The sequence below is a fragment of the Bemisia tabaci genome, chromosome 2, assembly GCF_918797505.1.
Source record: "Bemisia tabaci chromosome 2, PGI_BMITA_v3".
Taxonomy (NCBI): Eukaryota; Metazoa; Arthropoda; class Insecta; order Hemiptera; family Aleyrodidae; genus Bemisia; species Bemisia tabaci.
Window position 1 is genome coordinate 21,726,934 of NC_092794.1, and position 24,544 is coordinate 21,751,477.

The 24,544-nt window shown below is 36.0% G+C and overlaps 2 protein-coding genes across 3 annotated transcripts in view; one reads left to right on the plus strand and one right to left on the minus strand.

The window, feature by feature from the left end:
- LOC109043642 (sodium-independent sulfate anion transporter) overlaps window positions 1-10,040 on the plus strand; it is a 31,437-nt gene extending 21,397 nt beyond the window's left edge. For both annotated transcript variants that reach the window (XM_019060925.2, XM_019060926.2), the window contains 10 exons: window positions 161-356; window positions 1,554-1,774; window positions 2,343-2,511; window positions 4,048-4,212; window positions 4,824-4,985; window positions 5,704-5,844; window positions 6,371-6,516; window positions 6,894-7,061; window positions 7,930-8,083; window positions 8,601-10,040. In XM_019060925.2, coding sequence (XP_018916470.2) covers window positions 161-356; window positions 1,554-1,774; window positions 2,343-2,511; window positions 4,048-4,212; window positions 4,824-4,985; window positions 5,704-5,844; window positions 6,371-6,516; window positions 6,894-7,061; window positions 7,930-8,083; window positions 8,601-8,695 — 1,617 coding nt within the window. In that variant the 3' untranslated portion in view covers window positions 8,696-10,040. The remainder of the gene's footprint in view (window positions 1-160; window positions 357-1,553; window positions 1,775-2,342; window positions 2,512-4,047; window positions 4,213-4,823; window positions 4,986-5,703; window positions 5,845-6,370; window positions 6,517-6,893; window positions 7,062-7,929; window positions 8,084-8,600) is intronic.
- On the minus strand, window positions 9,429-24,421 carry Wdr81 (WD repeat domain 81). Its single transcript, XM_019060924.2, has 7 exons — window positions 24,220-24,421; window positions 22,917-23,062; window positions 21,333-21,459; window positions 20,511-20,670; window positions 19,613-19,836; window positions 18,485-18,676; window positions 9,429-17,192 (listed from the first exon to the last, which is right to left on the minus strand). The coding sequence occupies exons 2-7, from the start codon at window positions 23,024-23,026 to the stop codon at window positions 12,837-12,839; spliced, it is 5,169 nt and encodes a 1,722-aa protein (XP_018916469.2). The 5' UTR covers window positions 23,027-23,062; window positions 24,220-24,421; the 3' UTR covers window positions 9,429-12,836.
- Between the last annotated feature and the right edge of the window lie 123 nt (window positions 24,422-24,544).

Below are 24,544 nucleotides of genomic sequence, written 5' to 3' on the forward strand. Positions count from 1 at the left end.
CGCTTGAATATTTGATTGCAAAGTAATTAATTACTTAAATAAAAACCTATGAATGTGAGTGTCGGACTCGTCCGCTACAAATGACTTCATTTATGAACTTACCTCTGGCAATTGGTTGGGATTATGATGTAAAGTATTTTTCACCTCTTATTTTTTCCAGTATGGGCTGTATTCTGCTTTTGCGGGCTGCTTTATGTACATATTTTTTGGTAGCTGTAAGGACATAACAATTGGGCCGACGGCGATTATGGCTCTGATGACCGGCAAATATGTTAAACTATATGGACCGGCCTTCTCTGTTCTCCTCACTTTTCTTAGCGGCTGTATAATTTTACTTTTTGGAGTTTTACATTTAGGTGAGTCTTGTTGAAAATTTCTACCGTAATTTTTCCACCATTTCCACCATTTTTGTAATTACCAAGATTTTTAAGACGAATGATTCCACAACAGGGAAGATAAAAAGACTCGAAGGTAGATCAGTCAGGAAGGTAGGAGCATACAGGCATGGATAAGAATAATAAAATACCGTGCAGAACCTTTTTTCGGAAAATTGACAGAGCCACGTTAAAATCAGTGATAGGTCACTCCGTCGGCACAATAAGCAACGTTGGAACTAAATTAAGAGGTAAGATACGCAAGCGCAGCTTTCTCCGTTAGTATCACATGTGACAACATTTAACGAATTTTACTTTAACGCCTAGCAGGATGCAAATGTTCGAGTCCCACGGATGTCCGTGTTGCATACGCACGGGAGTGAAGGCGTTTTAACTCTCCAAGCACTCACCTCTTCATCCGCGGCGGTGGGCAGCACTGCGAGGATCCAAATCAATCCTTCCTTCATAGTACAGAGACGTCTATTCAGCACGAATAGTTGCACACAGGTTTACGACGTATCGAGCTTCACTTTTTGACATCGCGATGTGCTGAGTATAATTTTTAAAATAACTATTTGAGTCCAAGAGATATCTCTGCACCAAAAATGAAGCATTGAGGGTGCTCTGTCTTTTTGGATTCTCACAGAGCTGCCCGCTCCTCGTTGCGCTGCGTCGAGGGCCGCGAGTGAAGCATCTTGAATGCCTGAAGAGTCAAAACGCCTTCACTTTCGTGCGTATGCAACACGGACATCCGTGGAGCCCGAATATTTGCATCCAGGCGTTGAATGTTTGTTTATTGATTGTTGCACTCGCATGCGGCACTAACTAAAGGCGCTTTGCATGTTTCTCTCACACCTAACGTTGCCTCAGAGTAATATCGAACTAGCGCACTAGTTGACCGGGTAAATAAAAAACGAATCAATGACAAAGTAATTCAAAGAAGCCAGCCTAAAGTTCCGCCTATAAAATCCTGGGTAAGGCGTCGAAAAATTTGTATAAATATTTCTCCTTGAGTTTTCCTTTATTTAGGTATTTTCGCTTTTGGGGTGAGTCTCGACACACTCCTCTTGCACTTTTGGGCTAATGCACAAGAAATTAATGTATTTTTAGACATAACCCATATGAGTGCTTGTTATAGATGCTTGATTAATTTAAAGTGCTTTTTTTGTGATTTCTTAGGTTTTTTAGTTGAATTTATTTCTTTGCCGGTGACCGTTGGCTTCACTTCTGCGGCAGCTCTCACTATTGCCTCCTCTCAGATCAAACCTTTATTTGGGTTGTCAGGCTCATCAAACTCATTCATGTCTAGTCTTGAGAATTTATTTGCTAATTACAAAACATTCACCATAGGGGATTCAGCTCTTGGACTTGTCACTATCATAATTTTAACAGCGATCCATGTAAGTAGACACCTCTTTTGTTCGTTTCTCCCTGCACTGAACCACAATACCGTCCTGAAGAAAGATGTTACGAGTCCATCTACATTAAAACACCTCTCTGTTTTATGACACCCAAAACCGTGTCCCAATAGTGTGGATACTCTTTGATTAGATTGTTTATTCGCACAGAGAATCAGGCTGAGCACAAAGTAGGTAATAGGAAAAAAGGCAGGATTTTTTTCCTTCCTTCTTAAAAAAAAAAAAAAAAATGCTGCACATTTTTGAGGACTACTATATCTACCCAATCTGCACTTTAAAAAAATACAGAAGGGGTCTTAATTACCTATGGCTATGGCTTTGCATTTACTGAGCCCTTTTTTTGTCGGCAAAATCAGGGGGGACAAAATACTTTCAACTCATTGCTTGTTGATAATATAAATGATTACCTATACCAAAGGATGAGAGATAGGTAGGTACTCGACATGAATATACTTTGCATTATGTGCTACTTTTGCAGTTTCTATTTCACACATCCGATTATTTCTATGTACCTAGTTTCAATGAAGTTTGTAACTTTAACTGTTCCTAGCATTTTAAACCGCGAGCTCCATGTCAAGAGGAGGTGACTACTGCTCGGAAAATTCTTCATAACTTCTTGTGGCTTTTTGGTCTCGCAAAAAACGCCATTGTGGTTCTAATAGGAACGGTGTTGGCTTTCATATTTTTTCAAAATGGATTCCAGCCATTCAAACTGACAGGTAAGTCCTGATTTTAAGTACTAATAATTTCCATAGGAGGACACCGGGAGGAGGCGGGCTCAGTTTAGATACCTATACACATATACACAAGAATTAGGGCCGGATTAAGGGGAAGCCACATGGGCCGCAGCCCATGGCGGCAAAATGTAGGAGGCGGCAAATTTTGAAATCTTTTTGAATGTAGGTATCAAAAAAGAAGGAGAAAAAATCGGATTTAGAAAATAAATTACAAACGAGAAAATGCGACAAAATCTCTCATTTCCCGAGAGCAAAAGTGTAGTAATTTCTAATCTTGTCGTCTTTCGGTGATACAAGAGACAACACCTTTAATTAGTCGCGTTAAGAGACAAACCAAACACGCAATTTGACCTTGAGCGGAGCAGCGTAGGGAGCAATGATGACGAGGACTGAGATGAAAAGGAGACGCCCGCAGCGGCCTGCATGAAACGCATAGCGCCTACAAGACTGCATGGATACTTCACGCATTGCATCAAACAGTGCGGTTAGCAGCGCGCGGTCGGCGTGAAACGCATAGCGCCTACAAGACTGCATGAATACTTCACACATTGCGTCAAACACATTGCGGTCAGCAGCAGTCGGCGAGTCGGCGTGAAACGCATAGCGCCATCAAGACTGCATAGATACTTCACGCATTGCGCCAAACACAGTGCGATCGGCGCAGCGGCGGAAGTTAAAATTATTGAACCACATTAATGTTTGTTCTTTCATAATTTTCTCGTTCGTTTGTTATAAATGAAAGGCCTTGTACGAACATCCGTTTACGGTACTTAATTTTCGCGTGAAGTTCCGTGAACTTTTTGTTAGTGTTGACAAGGCTTTCACAAAAATTGTGCCCAACACGAGTAAACGCGTCTCATACACCCCTCCCCCACCGGCACGTTCACTTAACGAATGAGAAGAGGGCGGAAAAATACAAGCGGCCCATGGGCGGCAAGTTTGCCGCCCACGGCCACCTACTACTGTTCCGTTACTACTAAATCTGGCCCTGGCAGGAATATATATCATTGACATTCTCTTGTTTGATCCATTTTCCCTTATAAACAATTAGGGAGAAGAAAAATGGATACTTAATGAAACATGGTCTTAAGTAGACAATCTCAAAAAAACCAAACTCATACCTATTTTCAAATAAACTGGACAGCTACCTCCCCTGACTGCTTCAGGGTCCAACCCCTCGGGAATCACTTTGCTCCACAGGCGTTATGCGATGCATGTTACTCACATGATTTTATACTAATGAGGATGATATGAGAATTTAACTTTTTAATCCCTCCAAACTCGCGATGCAGAGGAATGCTGCTGAGTACACCTGGGCTAATATCTGGTCTCTGTACTTCTCAGCTGACCTCATTCAACCTCAATTAATTGGATACAGGATTAGGTGCTGAGTAAAGAAAAAAAAGTTCATCCAATGATCTGATAATTTTTATACATTAGGGTCTATCTCTCAAAACTAGCATGAAACAAGATATATGTATTTCTTAAAAATGATTAAAACAAAATGCATGTTTCTAGGTCCAGTAGACAGTGGTCTTCCTCCATTTCAACCCCCACCATTCAGCACAGTTGTACATAATAAAACACTCTCATTTTTTGACATGACTTCACGATTAGAGTCAGCTCTCATTGCAGTGCCTATGGTTTCAGTATTAGAACACATTGCCATTGCCAAGGCATTCGGTAAGTGCTTACATACCATAATCTGATTCTCTTTTTTTCAGAGGCCCGTTGGGTCTGATTGGAATTTCTGCATTTATCTCTCTACTCAGATGCACATGAATATTAGAGAGACATTTCCTGCATTCTGGGAAATTTTCAAAGGAACTTAACTTTCTTTTACCTACGGTCAAGAGCATATGAGGAATGCCAGAGGAGAATAATGAACGGATTGCATTTAGCAAAAAGGAACCAGCATGATTACAGTGTTTTCAAAACCGTACAAATTCTTTTTTTCTTTTAAAAATAATAAATATATGTACAGTATTAAAATTTACAAAATTATTTCAATTTGAAATGAACAATTTTTTGGTGGGATGTAAAAACTATTTGCTATTTTGAGAGACTTTTTTGACAATTATGAAGAAGCAACATTTAAACAACACAGTTTTTGCGCTGGTTCCTTTTTGCTAAATGCAATCAAGATTTTGCTGTATTAATTGATGATATTATTTTAAACATCAGAGATTGAGGAGCTCATTGCATAAATATTACATATTTTTCATTCATAAGGCTTATGATGATCTATATTATTCCCAATTCCACAATGGTACATTTCTTTTTTTGAAATTTAGCGAAGGGAAAAAGTATTGATGCGACTCAAGAGATGATTGCTGTTGGACTCAGTAATATTCTAGGATCCTTTTTCTTGTCTCTCCCAACAACTGGCTCTTTCACTCGCACAGCAGTCAACAATGCATCTGGAGTATGCACACCACTTGGCGGTTTGTTCACTGGTGAGAATGTTAAAGTTGATTCTCCCTTATTCAAATTTGAAAGATATCAACATTTTTATAGATTTTTCACCCATAAATCACTGAGCTTGTTCATTAATCTCTGACATTAAATTAACAAAAGTATAATTTTTTGTGATTTCAATCTTTGAAAAGATGTTAGAGCGCTCAGAAACGCAAAATATGTACCTAAATCACCCCGAGTTAAATCGAAATAAGTCAATGTAAAAAATTCGAGAATACAGAGGGCCTAGTGGAACTAGCCAAGGAGCCAATTGCACGGATTCCTAATTTTAAAATAACAAAAATTAAGGTAAAATTAATTTGGGTAAAAAAAATTGACCAAGCTTGTCTCAAAAAATAAGAATTGGGCGTTTTCTTACTGACAACTTTCAATTTCAGGACCACATCTAGGAAATGAATGAAAAACAGGTTTCTAAATTTAGGAAATTTGAATTTTTTGCTGAACTAAATCAGAGCGTCCGAAGGTGACCTTAAGAGAGGGCTGACATGAGTCTACTTTCCATGACCTCCAAAAGCAGTCTAAGTAGACATGTCAGTTGTTCAAATCAATAGGTAGACCACTTCAACTAGGTGCTCATGATGTTTGATCATACTTTATTTTGAAGTTAACGCACATTTCATTCTGAACCTTCGGACAGAAAGGATCACACTTTAAGTTACCTACATATGATCGTACCTATTATGTTTTACTTTTCAGGAGTTTTGGTGTTATTGTCACTGAGCTTCCTTACTTCTACGTTTTTCTTCATTCCAAAAGCAACATTGGCTGGAGTCATTTTCTTTGCTATGTTCCACATGATAGAATATAAAATTGTGTACACACTTTGGCATACAAAAAGTAAGTTTTCTGGTATTTGTCACACTGTCCGTAACAATATTTTAGATTTTTCTTTGGTTTGGATCTGTGGCAAAACAAAATTTGACTCCAAAAGATTTTTGATTTGCCTGATAAAGGATTATTTGGGCTAAAAAATAGATGTCTTGAGATAATCAATTCAAAATTACCATTCCTAAATTGATCAATCAATACATGACATCCCTGAACGATTTCAAAAACAGGTAAGTAGCCAAAACTATACCTGCAAAAATGAGCATGTGAACATATCAATACACCATAATATAAAAGAGGATTCTCGACTAAAAAAACAAGAAACCACTTCCTGAGTTAACTGGGTACCTAAAACTCAGAATGTGTAATATGTGAGATACCAAACTGAAAGAGTGTTAAATCACTCATGCTATTTTTAATTTGATGATGCTTTCTTCAGAATTTCTAGTTTTTTAAGTAGAATATAACATTCTTCATAAGAGCAACAGAACTTTGACGTTACTATAAAAGAATTCCATGTTTTTTGTTTTTCCAGAGCTTGACTTAATTCCTCTTTTTGCCTCCTTGCTCTCGTGTCTGCTGCTAGGATTGGAGTATGGAATGTTAATCGGCATTCTAGTCAATATTTTATTCATTCTCTACAGCTCAGCAAGACCAAAAGTCTCCCTAACATGGCTTACCGTAAGAGACAACCTTTATTCATTCACGTAACTTTTACTTCATGATTTAGATTGGTTTTTTACACATTGACATAAACAAAAAATGATTTAATGTGGAATTCAAAAATACTTGAATTATACACTTACAGTGACATGAAATTTGTGTCACATTTTATTCTGATTTTAATGCATGGTGGCAAAGATACAATCTCTGTCAATGAAACAATCAGTTAAAAAAAATTCAAAATTCAAAACCAGAAAGAGTAATCGTTTGGCCATCTACCTACCTAAATAATCATACAGCATATTTTTTAAGAAAATGTCCTCCCGTGAAGTTTGAATTTTTTCCTGTACTCTGTGTCACTCATGCTCAACCTCCCTATTTAATTTTCTTTGCAGGTACAAGGTGAAGAAGTATTACTGGTCACGCCAACCCAGAGTTTAGTTTTCCCTGCTGCAGATTATCTAAGACAACTCATAATCGACAGTTGTCATCTACGAAACAGTTTAGCTCCGGTCGTTGTTTATGGCACACACATTCATTTTATAGATTCTACGATGGCTAAAGTAAGTTCACGAATTGAATTTTACCGTGCACATAATAAAAATCGTTTTTTTACAGGAGCTAGGTGCAATAAAACGTGATTGAAGAACGCATGATGTCGACGAACCTCAAACATTAGAATGGGCGTTTATTGCATATCGACGGTGAAACTACCAAACCACGTATCTCGTTTGCGGTGTTTAAAAATCTACGCTCACATTTTATTTTTTTGAAGTAAACCAAATCAATATCATTCCTTGAAATTTTCACGGAATTTTCTCCGCACAAAGAAGAAAAATCACAGAAATTTTCAAGACTGGATGTTAAGTAGTTTTTCATTTAAAAAATAAAGTATGACAGGAAGTCTGCGACGTCGCAAACCGAGATACGTGGTTTGGTAGTTTCACCGTCGATATATTGATGCATTTAAAAATTATTTTTTATGAATGAAAATTGGAAGATGAGAATATGTAGTTTACATCTGACAACAGCTGCACATGTAATGTATAAAAATTAAAAAAAAAACAAAGTTGTATGATGTAAGTAGATACTTAGATGCTAATGGCATATGATACTGTCACAAGCAGAATTTTACAAACTCCCAGTTGAAAATTATGGTTTCCGGTAAATTTTTTCCATTTTGCAACTAAGTAACTTATACAATTATAGATTTGTTGCTCCAATGGAAAAAAAGCTTTCCCCTCAATTCTGCTCTTCAAGTTTTCAGCAAGAAATGACCAATCTGTTTCTTTAGCTTCGGTGAAAGTTAGAAGACAACTTGCACCAAAGAACATAAAATCTGTGTTAAAAATGCACAGACTGCCCTTTGAGTTCAAAGAATTTTTGATTCTCCTCTTTCACACAACTTAAAGAAAATGTTTTAATTTTCAGGGACTAAAATTATTAATAGACGACTTAATTATCAGAAAACAACCTATCTACCTTTGGAGGTGGAGAGAAGCTGCAATGCTGACATGCCTGGGATTCGATCCTGACCTAGCTCAGTATTTTAAATTCGATGACTCTATCGAACAGCTCATAAAAGGTGAGAAAATCCTACTATTCTGGTCTCACTACTTGCAAAATATAGGTTGAGCTGCAGCTTAAGTACAATGAACCTCTGAAAATTGCAGAAATGAACATCGATGCGACACCAACATCCTCACCAAACATTCTGGAGACTCTTTACTTTCATTCCACGACTTAATACTGTTCATCAGAAGGCTAAAAATATATGGACTGAAAAAAGACTGAACAGAAACTTTCAGATCAAGAAAAGAAGGAGACTTCCTTAATATTCAGCTAAAGCAATTATTTTTTAATTTAGATACAGGAGGGTAAAATTTTCATGGATCTTCAACACCAAAAGAAGTCTAACAACTCTCCAAAAATTATTTATGTCCTCCTTCCGTGTATATTGCTAAATGTAGGATTCAATGTGAAGACAGAGAATAAATGGTGAAGTATTGTAGATTCAGAACTGAAACAAGAGTTAATCTACCTTACTCAAAGGTTGCATTCTAAGAAAAAATTGAAATAACCTTTTTCTCCCTTTTTTTCAGGCCCAGAAATCTTTGCACAACCGGAATCAGATCAAGATATCCTGAGCGTATATCTGGGACCTACAGTAACAAGTTCAGCTCCTGATCTCACATGATTGATATCTGTTGCCTTGAGTATATTACGAAGAGTATTTTCGAAAAAATAAATTATTCCACTCATTAAAATCTTCCCTGATTTTGGAAGAATTCAAGGAAGAGCAAAAGAGAGACTGACGACAATTTCATCCAAAAATGATCCAAGGAGGAACTTTTTACCTCCATTGGATTTTGGATAGCTTTATGTTCTTTGGAGAACAAGTATAAATGAGCCGGTTGTTTATTATGAGATTCAAATGGGATGATAATGAAGAGGTGATTGCATACAATATTCGTTGCTCAGGGACAGCTCATTTCCTGATCGCAATCTCTCCCAATGCAATAGTTCACTGAAATGGAGTGATCTAGACTTTAATTTTACTAAGGTCAACCTAACAGCCATATACCTGAATAGTTTTAAGTTTTTAAATGATGTGATTGATAACGTGAATTAAGCTTGAAGTCAAATGAAGTATTTCATATTTTACGAAAGAACGAATGAATCTTGATGGGACACTGTCAGAAGCGAATTAATGAAATATTTTAATACACGAGGAAAATAATACATGTGGATCCCTTTATCTCGTGGATCTCGTAGTGGTGGTTCCCTTTGTTAAACCTGAGCCTTGTCAACCTTTCATCAGTAGCATCAATGTCCTTCGATATTTTATCAGGGAATGTTCCTTTATTTTTTATATTCACCTTGTTTTTTAAGTTTGGTTTTATAACATTGTGTTCAGAGAAAATGAAGAAAACATTGTGTTCAGAGAAAATGAAGAATTTTGAACCTTAATAACAGACAGGTAACTTTGATCATACTTCTATGCTGATATTTGTATTATTTTGGCGTTAAACTTGGAAAAAGCGCGAGGGGTAAGTAGGTGAGCAGAGAACTGTGAAAACTCTGTAGAGAAAATTTCAGGAAGGGCTAAAACTTCATAACAATTCCAAAAAAGGCCAATTCAAAAAACATTAGTTCAAAATAGGTTTGAAAATCGGTATGACCTGATGTGCATAATTTTTTGGCCATCCTAGATGTTGGGATTCTTTGTTTTTAATTCTTTGGAATTCATACAAATCCAATTAGCTCCAATGAATTCACATGGTTTAGATTAGCAGTTTTGGATCTATAGTTAAATGAATCGGGCCAAAATGTAAGACAGTCCACTGACAATACACGATGCATAAAATTCTGCTTCTTATTCCTACGAAGTTATATTTTGTGTTAATATTCCTCTGCTCAAGATACAAAATGTTAGATGATTTTTTTATGTTTTAGATTGATAAACTAATTAATTTGTTATGTGCATTTGCATACTTTGTTTGTGAATAAAGTTTAAAAGAATAAAATGCATTCTCTTACTTTATTTTTTCATTGATTGGTCCATGTGTGTGATTGAAGGCACTGCTCGTAATTGAGAGTGTATCTACGGCCCAGCACTAGGAGAGATCACTATTTCATTTATAACTAAAAAATCAGGACTTGAAGGAAGAGCTGACAAGAGGCGTATCCGTCAGGACCCTTTAATGTTCTTTCAAATAAATTGTATCAGTTAGAATTTTTGAAGTAGAAAGAATGGAGAGGTGTATGAGCAATTTTGATTAAAGCCAAAAAAAGGACTATCTAGCATATAAGGCTAGATAAAGCCAACAGCCTGCTCAAAGTAACCATTGACATATTCTAGATCTAGTCGAACAATCAAGCAAACCAAACGATTGCTGAATATTTCTCTCAACTCTGAAGTCATCAAACTATGCTAGAGATAAGCTCTAATTTCATGGAGGTGTTATCAAATGATGCTGGTTGTTTTTGGTAGAAATTGAACGCGACTTTGTGACTAAAAAGCCTTAAAGAAAAAATGAAGTGACATTTGATTAATCATTTCTCAATAGCTGGCTATCAACCCTCTACAGCATGAATTACTTCTGGAGGATTCTGGGGAACACTAATCTATTTATTGTAGCTTGCATATAAAACATAGGGTACCAAATTTTTTTTCAAGATTTTAAACCTTTGGGAATCATTCAAAAAAAGAAAAACAAATGCAAATTTGCAAAATCATACCTCAGAGGAAAAATTCAATTTTTAGAAACCCAAAAAGACGTTGATACGAATTATTAACGTTATTCCATAGAGGGTTAACAACAGAATTACACTAGAGGTAATGAAAGTGGAGTAGCTACAGGTACAAAATTGTTGTGCACCATGAGACAGTGTTGGAAATGCAGAGAGAAGAGTCATTTGATTTTCATTGAACAAAACAAATTTTTATTAAAGAGGATGTTGAAACAATAGTAACATTGTACTTTGACCTAATTAAAAATTAAGAGGAATCTGTGTAATACTCACAAATTAATTTTTCTTTCTCAGGGTGTGTGCATAGCTGAACATATTATGAGTGCAAATACTCTAAAGGACATGATCATAAGACAGATTTCAACTATGCTGCCGTGCTAAGCAAAGACGCCGTAAATCCATCAAGATTTTCCCGCGGTTTTTGGAACTTAACACTTCATAAAATAAAGAATGTTTCACCCATGCACCTCAACTTTTCAGGTTAAGTTTTTGATAGTATTTGCAAAAGAATTCTGCAAAAATTTTGTCCCCAGGTACACAAGCTTTTCTGCTATAATACATTGTTCCCAAAAAATTTAAAATGACGTTTACGGCGTTTTTGCGTTGCACAGCAGTATACTTCTGAGAGCTTTTATTTGGAGTCCATCGAAAACTTCTAAACAATAAAAAAGACAAGGAGGCTTTTGAATTCTGTCACAATATGAGCCTCATCTAATGAATTTTTCTTGAAAGTAGAGATCAAAAGCTGAAATGTTTGCTCATTCCCATAAAAAATTTCTTCAATTTCAGCAAGTTTTCATAAAAATCAATGATTGTGACACAGCAGGACAAAATGTTGCGCAAGGTGGGGGAGACAAAATATGAGACAACTATACCTACCTCAACTAACAAGATTTAATTCTGTATCATTTGGCTCAACGATTTCTCAAAAATTGACCCTTTGGTGGCAATTTTAAGTTCAAAGGCAAACAACAGAGAAACGTCAGATAAAGTTTGCTTGCACGGAACAGTATTGGGAAAAATTTACTCCAAATACTTTAACATCATTAAAAATTCGAAATTCAGCTTGAAAATTTTACCCAAAATTCTTCAGAGGATGTATTAGAGAGTTTTTGGGATCAAAAACAATCTTTAGATTTTGGCCCCAAACCTGTTAGTGCCCTGAGCTGAAAAATGTGAGTTTCCACCTCACGGCACATTTTTTCCTGCTATGTGCATCACAATTTTCTTTCTCTCAGCGTTAAAACAAAAAACACAAACTTGTTTGACAGTGTTGAACAAAGAAATCGATCGGTTATTGATACATATATGAAAAATGCATACATCTTTACAAAAAAACACCAGTATAAATTCATCAAAATATATCTAATCCGGAAAGTATTGATCTACGAATTCCTTCTTAAGTCCAACAGAAAATTCATCACAAACTCCACTTCAAGTTTGAAACTAAACACAGAAATCATTAATCAATAGGTTAAAAAATGTGTAATCTATTGATCAATACTTAACTTCACTGAGATAATAACAAGGAAATGCATTAGATGCATGTAAAAAATTTCTCTACCATAAAAAACAAGAATGCCGCAACCACAAATCAGATTTTGTGCCTACATTTTTACCAAAAAAATTTCATCTAAGAAAAAGCGGCGCACCTTCAGACTTGGTGGTTTTTATCATATTTTCAATAGTATGATATGATCATTTAGGAAAATAGAGAGAGAAACAAGGGCTGATTTTCTGGTGAAAAAAAATTATATTTGAAAAAAAAATGTTCAAATTTTCAAAATGGTAAGTTGCAGCATTCTTAATGCATGGCAGAATTTAATACTAATTATTATTTAACAAATGAATACAAACATGAAGGAACATCCTATGAAATACAAAACACACACACACAGGTCACCCTAGTACATAGTGGATAATTCAGGTTTTTGTCACAAAATCTTAACCTACATCACAGCAATATAATAGCAGATGGCCTTCAATGAAGCCGTGGGCTTGAGCTTTTGTTAAAAAAATATCCTCCAAGAATAGCTCCCGCCGTCACAGATGGTTCAGTTTCGTAAATCCAATGTAATTGGTTTTCAACAAAGCAGAGTGATACCACCATTGTCAAATCCGAGCAAGAGTTGTCTATTCAAGGGTAACATAGCTAATGAAGTGAGCACACCTTTGAAAGTCTCAGCTTTGAGTTTAGTTGACGAAAATGTAGCTCCAGCATTGACACTTGAGTGAACACCGATTTTATTGGCTGTTGTGCCTGAAATCAACTGACTATTAAATAGTGCCAAGCAGTGCACTGGTTCGACAAGACCTTTAATATTTGTCTTAAGTTTACCATCGCTTATATTCCAAACGCAGACACTTTGATCTAAAGACGAGCTAATTAGCGTAGACTCGTTATAGGCTACAAGCTGTAGTATCTCTCCTTCATGTGCTTTCCAATATAGTAAAACCATGCCTGTCCGCAAGTCTAAGACAGTTAAGTAACCAGAAGTTTGACCAACTGCAATCCAGTTTTCTGCAGGGGATACAGCAATGCAGCGGATTAACCCAACCGGACCAATTGACACTTTAAGCTCACTCACATATTGTGCGATTCTTGTGTCAAGAACCAAAACAGATGCATCAGTATTAGCGGCAAGAATGTTTGACGTAGAGGACGATATCGTTTTCAAAGTGTTGACACAGTGATTTGTGTTGATCTGATTCAAAGATATACCCAAAAACGGGTCCCACAGATGAACAGTTGCGTCTGTTGAAGCGATTACCCGATGTTTGTCGACAAACACAAGAGACATAACGGATTTCTTGTGCGAGGTGTACGTCCACTGACAGTTGGACACATGGTTTCCATCTCCCTCATTGTGTATGGACCATATTTTGACTGTTTTGTCACGACTTGCAGAGAGGAAGCTGTTCTCATTATCAAGTACACAGAGACTTTTTATACTGGACTGATGGCTATTGAACTGCTGAAGCTTGATTTGATTGAACTGGAAGTTTGAATTCAGCTGATTCAATTCATGCTCCCAATAAGCCAGCCAGTTTCCACAGAGGTACCTTTGTCTGTTGGAAAAATCATTGCTTTGCGAATTGCTGGCTGGAGAGGAATTGGGCTCACTTTCATACAAGTCAATTCGATTCCCTGTAATGACAACACTTTTACCAAAACTTCCTGCAGATCCACACAAGTTGGCATCTCCATCAGAGTGCTTGTCTCGTACAATATTAATTTTATCGGTGACTTTAGCATATTTACGATAACTATCACAAAGTTCTTTGATAAAAGAATGATTGAGAATTACTCTTTCCATGAATGATTCGCTAAAATGTTTCGAAAAGTGATCATACACCAAGTAAGCTAATTTCGGAGAGAAAATTTTTCTTAAAATACTAACCACATCATCACAGTTATTTGGTAATTTTTCGGCAGCAGAGGCTTCTAAATTTTTCGGGTTACAGTGAGAAAAACACTTGAAAAATGTTTGCAAGATTGGTGAAATTGTATGTAACTGTTTTGGAGGAACAAGGAGGGAGATAGTAATGACGGCATCAATAAATTTAAGGATTAGACAGGAGCGGCTCACAGAATCACTGGGGAATTGAACATTTTTTGATGATATCATCAATATACATGGGTACAAAATATTATCACAAAATGTGTCTTGAAACAAACTCGAGAACTGCTCAACTGGTATGCATGAGACAATGTGTTTGAGAAGGACAAGACTTCCTATCAGACCACTTTCTAAATTTGGAGTTATTTTATTTTTTCTGCTGGTTGAAATTATGTCAATTATGTGAGGTAGGTACTGCAAAACTATAAAATTTTCACCATACAAGGTCACACAAAACATGAGGCATTTCAATATATTTTCTGATAATTTGTCCCCAACTACTTCTGAGTTAAGGTACGAGGCATGCTCGGATTCGATAGGCTCACACATTTCCAGATGATTCACATCCGAGTATGATAACGTCAGCATTCGTAGCAAATTACGCGTCACATACCTAGCTGTGAGGACAGGTCCTATACGACTTGAGAGCCAAATCAAAGTATCTGCAGCAGTTTCCGAGAATTTCATTTTATTATCACTTTTCCCAGAACCATCCTCATCATCCAAAATACTATCATGAGCGTTGAACTGGTTGTCAAAAGTTTCAACTCCAAAGTCTATATCAGCACAATTTGAATCTAAATTAATTTCATCCTGTCCATTTCGGGATCCTTTTAGCACTTTAGTGCTTTCCAAAGAGTCCCCATGAGCTTGGACAGAGTTTTTACAAATACCGCCTTTTTTTCCCCTTTGTTCCAGAGAGCCTGCTTTATCAATTGAATCTCTCTCACTAAGGCCTGATTTATTGCAAATGATGTCCCGGTAACAACCTACAGCTTCAATGAGAGGAGTTATCAGCAATTCTAGGAATGTTTTAAAACCGAATCGGATGATTAAGCATAAAATAAAATTACGATGATAAAATTTCAAATACTTATTCTGTTTGGACACCAAAAACTTAGACTCAGTACAATTGTCAAGGTTATAGAGCTGAAGAACAGAGTCGGACAAATATTTTTGGGTTCCCTTTGTGCCAAGAAGTTTGCTCACACGATCAAACATGTACCAAATTGCCACTATACAAGTTGACGGTTCTTCAAACAGCTTGAGAATATTCGGTAGAAGTAGATAGATTAAATTATCGCTGTAAGGAATATTATCAACAGCTTTGTCAAACTCGTTTGTTAACATTCTGATGTAGTCTTCTATTAGAGGGTGATTTTCATTCTCTGAAACTAAGTGGAACAAGTCCTGGAATGTTTCGAACATCTTGTATGCAGAGACTAAATAACTTGGAAACGGTAAGAGACTGAGAGACAAATTTGATATTAATAACTGATGAGCTGACGGAGGAGGAACTCCAAATTTTGTCACAAATGGAACTTGATTGTCCATTCTATTCTTATCAAAAACAACTCGAATGAGATCTTGTACACAAAATGGAAAAGATTCAACACTGGAGTCAAAAACTGACTTACAAATCTTAATTCGTTCTTTAAGACTTATTTTATCAGTGATACCAAAAACTCTCAATTTGGGAGCAGCAAAAATTTCAACAACAACGCAACACAGTGCATAAATTTCATTCCCTCGCTGGGATGTAACTGAAGATCGTATGCCATCTGCAGTCAAATTTTCTGGTGCTGACACTGCTTCTTTTACATTTGTTGTTTCATGAGGATAGGCAAAGGATTTCTTCATGAAACTAACATATGATTCAATAGCAGAGAGCAACTGAGCAGGATTGTAATCATGTGGCAGATATATATCCGCATTGCACTTCTCACTATTTCCTGGACTCGGTGAATCGGTGCTACCAGCCGTTAATAATGAGTTCCGGGAGCGACTTAAGAATTTTGAAAGAGTAAGTGAAGATGAAGATGATTTTACACTTGTATGAGAATCAAATGAATCATCCAAATCTTCACTGTATACCTCATCACTTGAGCTGTTGTCTCCATACTTGTTCTTTTGAGCAGAAAAAATGCGTAAAGGAATGTTATTGAAATAAAATAATGCTGGAGTTAATTTCTGAGGGTGGGGCTGAGTGAACAATTGCATAATTCCGGATGATGTCAAACTTATATGGTTGTCAACAAGTTGAAGACAAACATTTTTGGATTTGACAGCAGCATTTCCGGACAACTTGTAGCCGAACGTAAGATCAATCCAATGGTTCAATTTTTCTGATACATAGTTGTTTTCTAAGATTGAACGATGCCACTTGATAAAATCTTCGAAGCTTGTTGCCCACGATGGTATTTCTAAGTCTGGTAAATCCTCATGAATGGACTTGAACACATTAGGATCATAAAAAAATTCTGGAATGCATTCATCAGGAGTCCATGACTGAAGTCGCTGTATGGAGGAGGGATACTCAGCAGGTACCCACTTTGAGCGAACATACTGGCAAAGAATATTTCTTGGCATTATCCGCGACAGGTAAATATAGTACGTGATTTCCGATAAAACATCAGAAATATGGTGCGGAATTTGCTTTGATGACGTGTTGTTGACAGACACATCAAATGTGAGATCAAGTTGTCGGTCACCTTTGTTTAATCGATATTTTGATTTCGTGAGGTCTCGAAAATTGTTTCCACTACGCGAAGAGAAGTCAGATACCCATGGAAATATGTAGTGGCATTTGGGGTCCCCAAATTTTCTTCCAGCCAAACGATTCAATAACATTAAATAATCAAAGTTTGAGAGGTTGCCATAGACCCACTCCCTGCATGCATGACTTAAATTCGAGTCTACCTGTTTCAAAGACATTGGATCACAGTGATGTTTTTGCTTTAGAATTTCTGCATTTGATGCGAGATCAGTTTCTTCACCTGGATCTATATGAAATATATTATCTTCTAATCTTGGAGACACCTGCAATACATCCAAAACAGTGAATGATGAGAAACTGGAGAAAATTCATTAAAAACAACAAAGGCACAGAGAAAAATGAAAAAGCTGGAGAAAATTCAAAATTTTTAGGACCCAGCTTCCATAAGAATTTGCAGAGTTCAATGTTCGAGAAGACTTTAACTATATTTCTTGCTTACAATTAGACTCATGTAAGGCTCCAAAAAATTTAAAAAATTTAAACTTAAAATCCACTTGACAAAGCATGTCTATCGATGCAAACATTTGAAGGGTTCGAATTATTGGAATTTTCTCATATTTCATCCAAGAGCTTCAATTCCTTTACTATTCATCGTTTTTCCTGCTAAGAAAGAGAGACCGTTTTTAAAGAGGTCTTCGAAATATAGAAATGAAAACCTGATACAAAAACTAGGTTCAGTACCAAATGTAACATAAAAAAATAATGAATATTCAAATAAAATTGAGAATAAAATATTGATATCAGAAATATTTAATTGAAAGTTAATGCTGCAAATCTATTGGTTTGATATCATAGCCACTGTGATGGATTACTAGACAAGGTACAAATTTAAAGATTTTTACTTGTCTCTTAACCAGAATTTCACGTAGAACACGATTCCTACATTGAAAATTACCGAAATCATTTCCTACCTAAAATATTTACGTTTTTATTTTACATTGGCTTTGGGAAATTTGAATTGCCCGATCGCACGGAACTCAATACTCTACATGAGTCCAATCGCGTACCACAACTGTTTCGGCAGGCTCCTCAATCAAGCACTATTCATTTCCCACCCTTTGTTGTTCAAACTAAAAACAACTTGCAACAGCTGAGCCAGAGCTTCAAGATTGAGGTTGCCAGATTTTCATATCGCAGAGTGTCATGGTAATTTTTAGTATGTCATTTGACTCTTGTAGACCATTGAGTTTTCATGAGCAGGAGGTTAGAATTCACGTGTCAAGAGACATTAATTATGTTGGTTGGGAGTTAATTTCAGTAATTTTCCTTACGCAAGTCGAGTCTTATGTAAAATTTTGGTTAAGAAACATGTATCAGAATGCTTAACTTTGTACCACGTCTAGTGATCCATTATTCACGATTAGTAATAAATACCCTTGTATTTCGGCAAGTCTAAGCACTGACTTCCAAACAAGACTTTCCAACCATAGGAAAAATAGCAGAGCAAATTCTCTAAAATACTTTGTCTCTCGTTCAGTCTACCATGCTGAAGATATAGTTCAGTGACATTAATGATTCATAAGCAGTTCCCATTTGCTTTGTGTGTTGAGCTTACCTGAATCCACAAATCATCTGAAATGAAAATTTCAGAAAGTTGGATGTTGCCAAGCATGAGACCTTTGTCATGTAGCCACTTCGCTGCTTGCAACAGTTGATAAATTATGAACAATGGTTTGTAGTAACAATTTCCGAGTAAAGCTGGGCTTAGGCTAACGCTATCTTGAACCGTGTAAACCAAAGTTGCATCCTACAGGGGAAAAAACAAAAAAACAAAAACATAGTTATCATTGAGAAAAAAAATGGTCAAAAATATATTAAGTTAAAAAGACGATATGCTGTTAAAAATTACAAAGGATTTATGATTTTTTTTACTAAATTTTAGGAAGCCTTAATGAATGAAGTTACTGAGAAAGTTTTCCCAATGATACATTACTGAAGACGAACCCACAAGATTCAAAATGCTTGAGCCTATTTACAGAATTGATAAAAAACAAAGACATATATTCAAAAACAGCAAATTAGATGAATGGTGATTCCATTGAGGACTTATTCAAACATATTTTTTGCAAATTACAACGTAGGTTTCATTCATTTTTTCAAAAATACAAAATTGTATTATGTAAAAAATCGAGAAAATGTGAACAAGGCAAATTAAAATTAGTGCAGCACCAAAAAGAGAAACATTTCCTTAAAGAGCAATTTTTAGAAAATTTTAGCTTTGGCTAGATTGCAGAATTCCTTAGAGAGCTGTGCCATTTAGGGGTTTCCTGGAGGAGGTTTCCTGGCAATTCTGCCAGGAAAAAGGAAATTTTTCCTGGAGATAAATTCTTCAGAAAAAAATGTCTCATATGCTCGCAATCGACAGATGAAAATTTTAGAAGTCTCTGAAGATAGGCAATTATTGCTGTTTTTTAGTAAAACTCTGCCCACTTTTTTGATTCAATTTATTTTTTACAAAAGAGTAACACCCAGATATCTAAAAAAATTTAAGGATTCATTTGAGCTCCATGAAGAGTATTTGCTACAACTTCAATGAAATGCAGTTGGTGAACTATGTTTTTTTGGAAAACATAGCAGTCCTTTACGAAAATTATAATATGTACAAATGAAACTATATAATGCCATTAGATTACGGGTTCTCAAGTTTTTTAATCAATATACATTGAGAATTATTTGATCTCACCTGAATAATATAAAAATTTTTGCTGGACTCTAGGACAGCTAAAGCGGGAAGAATGTTTCGATGAACCTGAGAGGATGGTTTACTTGGACTGGTGCAAGATGATGAAGAACTGATGTTGACGATTTGACAATCATACAATCGACAGATAGCATCACGGAGCAAAGTGTTGTACTTGATTGAAGTAACAGGAGGATTTTCTTCAATGCTATGAGGTAGTGAGCACCCTGAAAAATTGATATTAAAAGATAAGAGATTAAAATTCGTACTTAGAACTTTTTTTGGTTTTCAAAGATATTTTCAATACGTGTTTTGACGGTTCACGTCAAATACGTCAAATTTTCAGAAAATGCTCACTGCAAAAAAGTAAAAAAACATGGATAGTTTTGAAAGATAATGTTGATTAGTTCTGTCTTGATGAGATAAATGGAAATAACAAAGTTACAATGTTCTAAAAGTTAATACATGCTTTAAACCTGAAATGCAATGAGCCTTTAGATAAGGTCTGAACAGAAAACACATCACATGTTTTCTCCTCAAAATCTTGACAAGAATACATTTCACATTATGGTAAGTTTGGAAATGAGCTCCTAAGAAAATACAATTGACAAAGCCCGCCTGCGGTCTTTCCACATTTTTTTCATCAGTTTTCCACAAAATTTCCCACAAATTAAAAGGAAGATTACCTTCTTTTCTGTTTTGTATTGACTTACGACTAATGTCCCTTCAAAATTTTCCCTCCTACATTTTAGGGGGCTATTCCACATTTTAACAATCGGGCATTTTCTGCACCCCTGTCAAGGTTTAAAATGTTCACATTAGTAATATTCTTTGTAAACCCTCTAGGTTCTCCTTATGATCAACACTTCCTTGCATGATTAATACACTGATTATGAATTACCAGAATACTTCTTAGTTGCTTCTTTCCAAAGGTTCTTGTAGTTTGTAACACTAACATAGTGCAAAATTTGAGAGAAAGTGAGTTGAGAGGATCCTTTTGTCTCAGGAATGTTACGAGCTTTCGCAAGAGGTAAAACCATTTTATCCTCTTTTTTGATCACCTGGAATTCAAATTATACTGATTAGGAAAAGCTGAGGGAACAAATGACAAAATTTAATTTAGCATAGCATTCAAACGGAAACATTAAATGGAATTATATTGTAAGAAAAAAGTAGTTGGGGATATAAGCATTTAGTCCTGGCTGTATTTTTCACTTTTTTACATGATGTTCCTTACAACCTCTTGAGTTTAACTTGAGAAGTGCTAATTGTGAGAAAATTAGGCCTGAATTTTTGGACACTTTTATTTGAAAAGTCTGATATAAATATTGCTGCATTGCTGTATCCATGACCAAAGAAAGCTCTCTCTTCCTCACCGGAAAATTTAGACACACAGTGCTTGCCCTTAGAATTCTGAGAGATGCAAGTGGGTACGATATGGCATCGATATTCCAGCAAAATCCGAAATTCAAAGTATGGACAACAAAACACATTATTCGTTGTTTTGGCATATAATTCAATACAATATATAATTTTAAACACTTGGAATTATGACTTTTTTTTTTCCATAAACCACACCATTTTGAAGAAAATCGATTTAGGAAATGTCTGTAGATATCTACCCAGTTATGTCATCAATCTCTTTCTCAGATGCCTGAATTGCAAACACCTGTATTTTTCACTAGGAACGCACAAGTATAGCAATGAAATCACGGTTACTCACTTTAATGTAGGTTCGACGCCAAGGATGGGGAAAAAAGTCTCCTTGGAACAGCTGAGCTTTGACATCATCTGCAGACAGTGTTTCATGCTTCGGCGATTCAACAAGTGAATGAGATTCGTTTATTTTCCTGTGTTAAAGAGATAAGGAGCTTCATCAGTTGTAACGCCAAATTCAATTAGTATTCTATTTTAGGAATTAGTGACAAGATTAATCGACTGTTTCTGTTGTGTCTATGCAATGAAAGTGTGAAATGAAAAAACAAAAATTACTGCTTTCCTTTAATTTATTCATACCAATTTTTCTTCATTTCTGGAAATTACATTCTGTACTTGTCAAATGAACAAAATTCATTTGAAAAATGTTTGATATTTATTCCAGTGTAGACCACATATGTACATCCACAAATATGTAGTTGCAGTGTGAATGCAGAGGGACTGCAAAAATAACAGCGGTGACGTTTCATTGCTATCCTCCATAGTATTATCTGTTGTTTTCTTCAGTTTTTGGGAGAGCAAGCTCTTGTGTTAAGAGAGACCGATTTTCAGTTCAATTAGGAATAAACTTTTTCTTCCCTCCAGCTCCTCTAAAATAAAGTCAAGTTTGGCTACAGGGTCCGAATTCTTATTGAATGATGGAAACTGAAAAACTAATAAAAAACTCTGGAGGTTTGGTATAATACATGAGAATATGAAAGAATCTAATTTTTTTAAAATTAATTAGAGCTATACTTTCTATGGACTGATTATGTCTGTGTTTATTTTTCAAAATCTACACTTCCTCTGCTGAAATTAAAACATTTTAAGCACTGGTAGTTCGTAACATAAAGCTCATGATAAATTCATCTCATGAGGTTTTCTAATTCATTCATTCATTGAGGTTCATTCCATTGAATGATCTTGTTTTACAAAAATCAATGATTACTTCAGGGGTACCTACAGAAAGTTCTTGGCCTTCACATTTTTGAAGCCAGCCTTTGCATTTTTTGAGGTTTCCTTTACATTGCTGTCTACATGAGACCTGCAAGCTTTACTGTTTCCTTTGCATAAAAGAGTAAATTTTACTATTGCCTTCCCATAAAAGAGCACACTTCACTATTTTCTTCACAAAGGAGAGCGCAATGCACAGTTTCCTTTGCAAAAAGCTATGTCGACGGTGTAAGTCGGCAATCACATAACTCGTTTGCGGTGTCTGAAAATCTCCTCCTCTATGCTATTTTTTTAAATGAGAACAAATTGACATCATTCCTTGAAGTTTATGCAGAATTTTCTTTGCACACAGAAGAAAAATTAAGAAAGTATTAAAGAAATGCCGTTGAGTAAGTTTTCCCTTTAAAAAATAACGTACGACAGGAAGTCTGCGACGTCGCAAACCGAGTTATGTGATTGTCGACTTACACCATCGATGTGCTTAGCAGGTTTAGGCCTTCTGCTTTGACATTTTTTCCCTCTGTCAAGATGCCGTCAAATTTTTTCGACCCCTTTTCAGGTGCCTTCACATTTGTTCCCTGATTGGTCTGCAATCGCGCGCTTTCTGAACCCCTGGATTACTTTTCCCTAGAAAATTGTAAACCTTACAGAAACTTACTTTAACCAATCTTGATGAAGAACAGCTTCGAACCAATTATCTTTGGAGGTGCTTTTGACATAGCTGGCAGATATTTTCAGATCATCTTGAATACACTGAAGAGATACCATTTTGTTCGTCTTGCAATTGCCTGATTTCTCTTTAAGCTGAAACAAACATTCCAAAAATGCATTAGCTGGAATGTGTTCCTTTATATATTTTCTGACTACTTAAAATAAGCAGGTTGAGAACGATCTGTTGGACTAATACATCAATACTTGATTATCTTCCCATAAGGACTTGTATTCATCAGGTAATGCGGTTTCTGAACAGTCCAAACTGTTAGGTTAAACAACACACCTCAAATTCACAACCATCACCATCCACTTTTTTCTTTCTTTTTTAACACACAGCTCATAGCAGCGTGGCAGCAAGCAGGCCAGATATGAGCCCGGAATGGGACTTGTTAGCTGAGGCTCCATACTAACCTCCTCCATTTTTTTGTCTTTTAAGTGTTCATTGACTAGGTTCTCAAACTTTTTTGCAACAGATCAATAATGATCAATGAAGGTACATCCATATCAACAGAACAATTTGACAGTGTTAGCCGGCAATCACATAACTCGGTTTGCGACATCACAGGCTTCCTGTCATGGTTTATTTTTTAAACGGAAAACTAATCAACGGCGAGTATTTAAAACTGCTGTGATTTTTCTTCTCTGTGCATAGAAAATTCTGCGAAAACTTCAAGGAATAATGTCAATTTGTTCTCCTTCAAAAAAATGACAGAGGCAGAGATTTAAAGACACTGCAAACGAGATTTGTGATTGCGGACTTACGCCATCGAATTGTTCATTTTGGCTGAGTTGACACTAAATCAACAGCTGTCTATTAAAATGAGAGGAGAAAAAAAAACCATATGTATAGAATTCTTGTGAAGAATTGTTGAATTAATATAAAACCATTCTTCCTGATACTTTCGGACTCTACATTTTCAGGCAGGCCGGTGGGAAATCTACATTCCTGGGCACCTCCCTGCAAAAGGTAACTTCAGAGTTTGATTCTAATGTTGTCACTATGCTAGCTCTTGCTGTCTTGCATGTGCGACCGATCACCTTGGCTGTATTTTTCACGATGAAATTATTTAGCCCGCCATGATCGAGGCAGCAACTAGTACACAAAGCTGATAATAAAGTTTCAACATTCAGGCTGCTGTTCCAAGGGCTGGATTCTCTCAGCTATGCTCTCACCTAGTTGTGAGCTGTCAAAATCAAAATAACTATGACATTTAGATGATTATGGATCTCATTGACTGAACATTTACCTGATGTGGTAATCACAATTTCACTTGATAAGCTCGGAAACATAATGTAATTAATATTAATATGGGGAAAACACTCGAAGAGGTTGACGCAGTATGATCACTATTTCTATCAGAGTTATTTTACATTTTGTATTCGTATGTCTATTCACTTTTTCGATAAGAGAACAGCAGAACTGCCAATGCCTCGGGAAAGGAAAAGGTAATGCAATGCGAATGCAGGCAGCTCTGCCATGTCCCAATGTCAAAACAAGTTATCGACCAATGAGAGAGAGGAATGAAGGGTTTTTGATGACGCATACAAATGTTCGTAGGGCATTTGGAACCT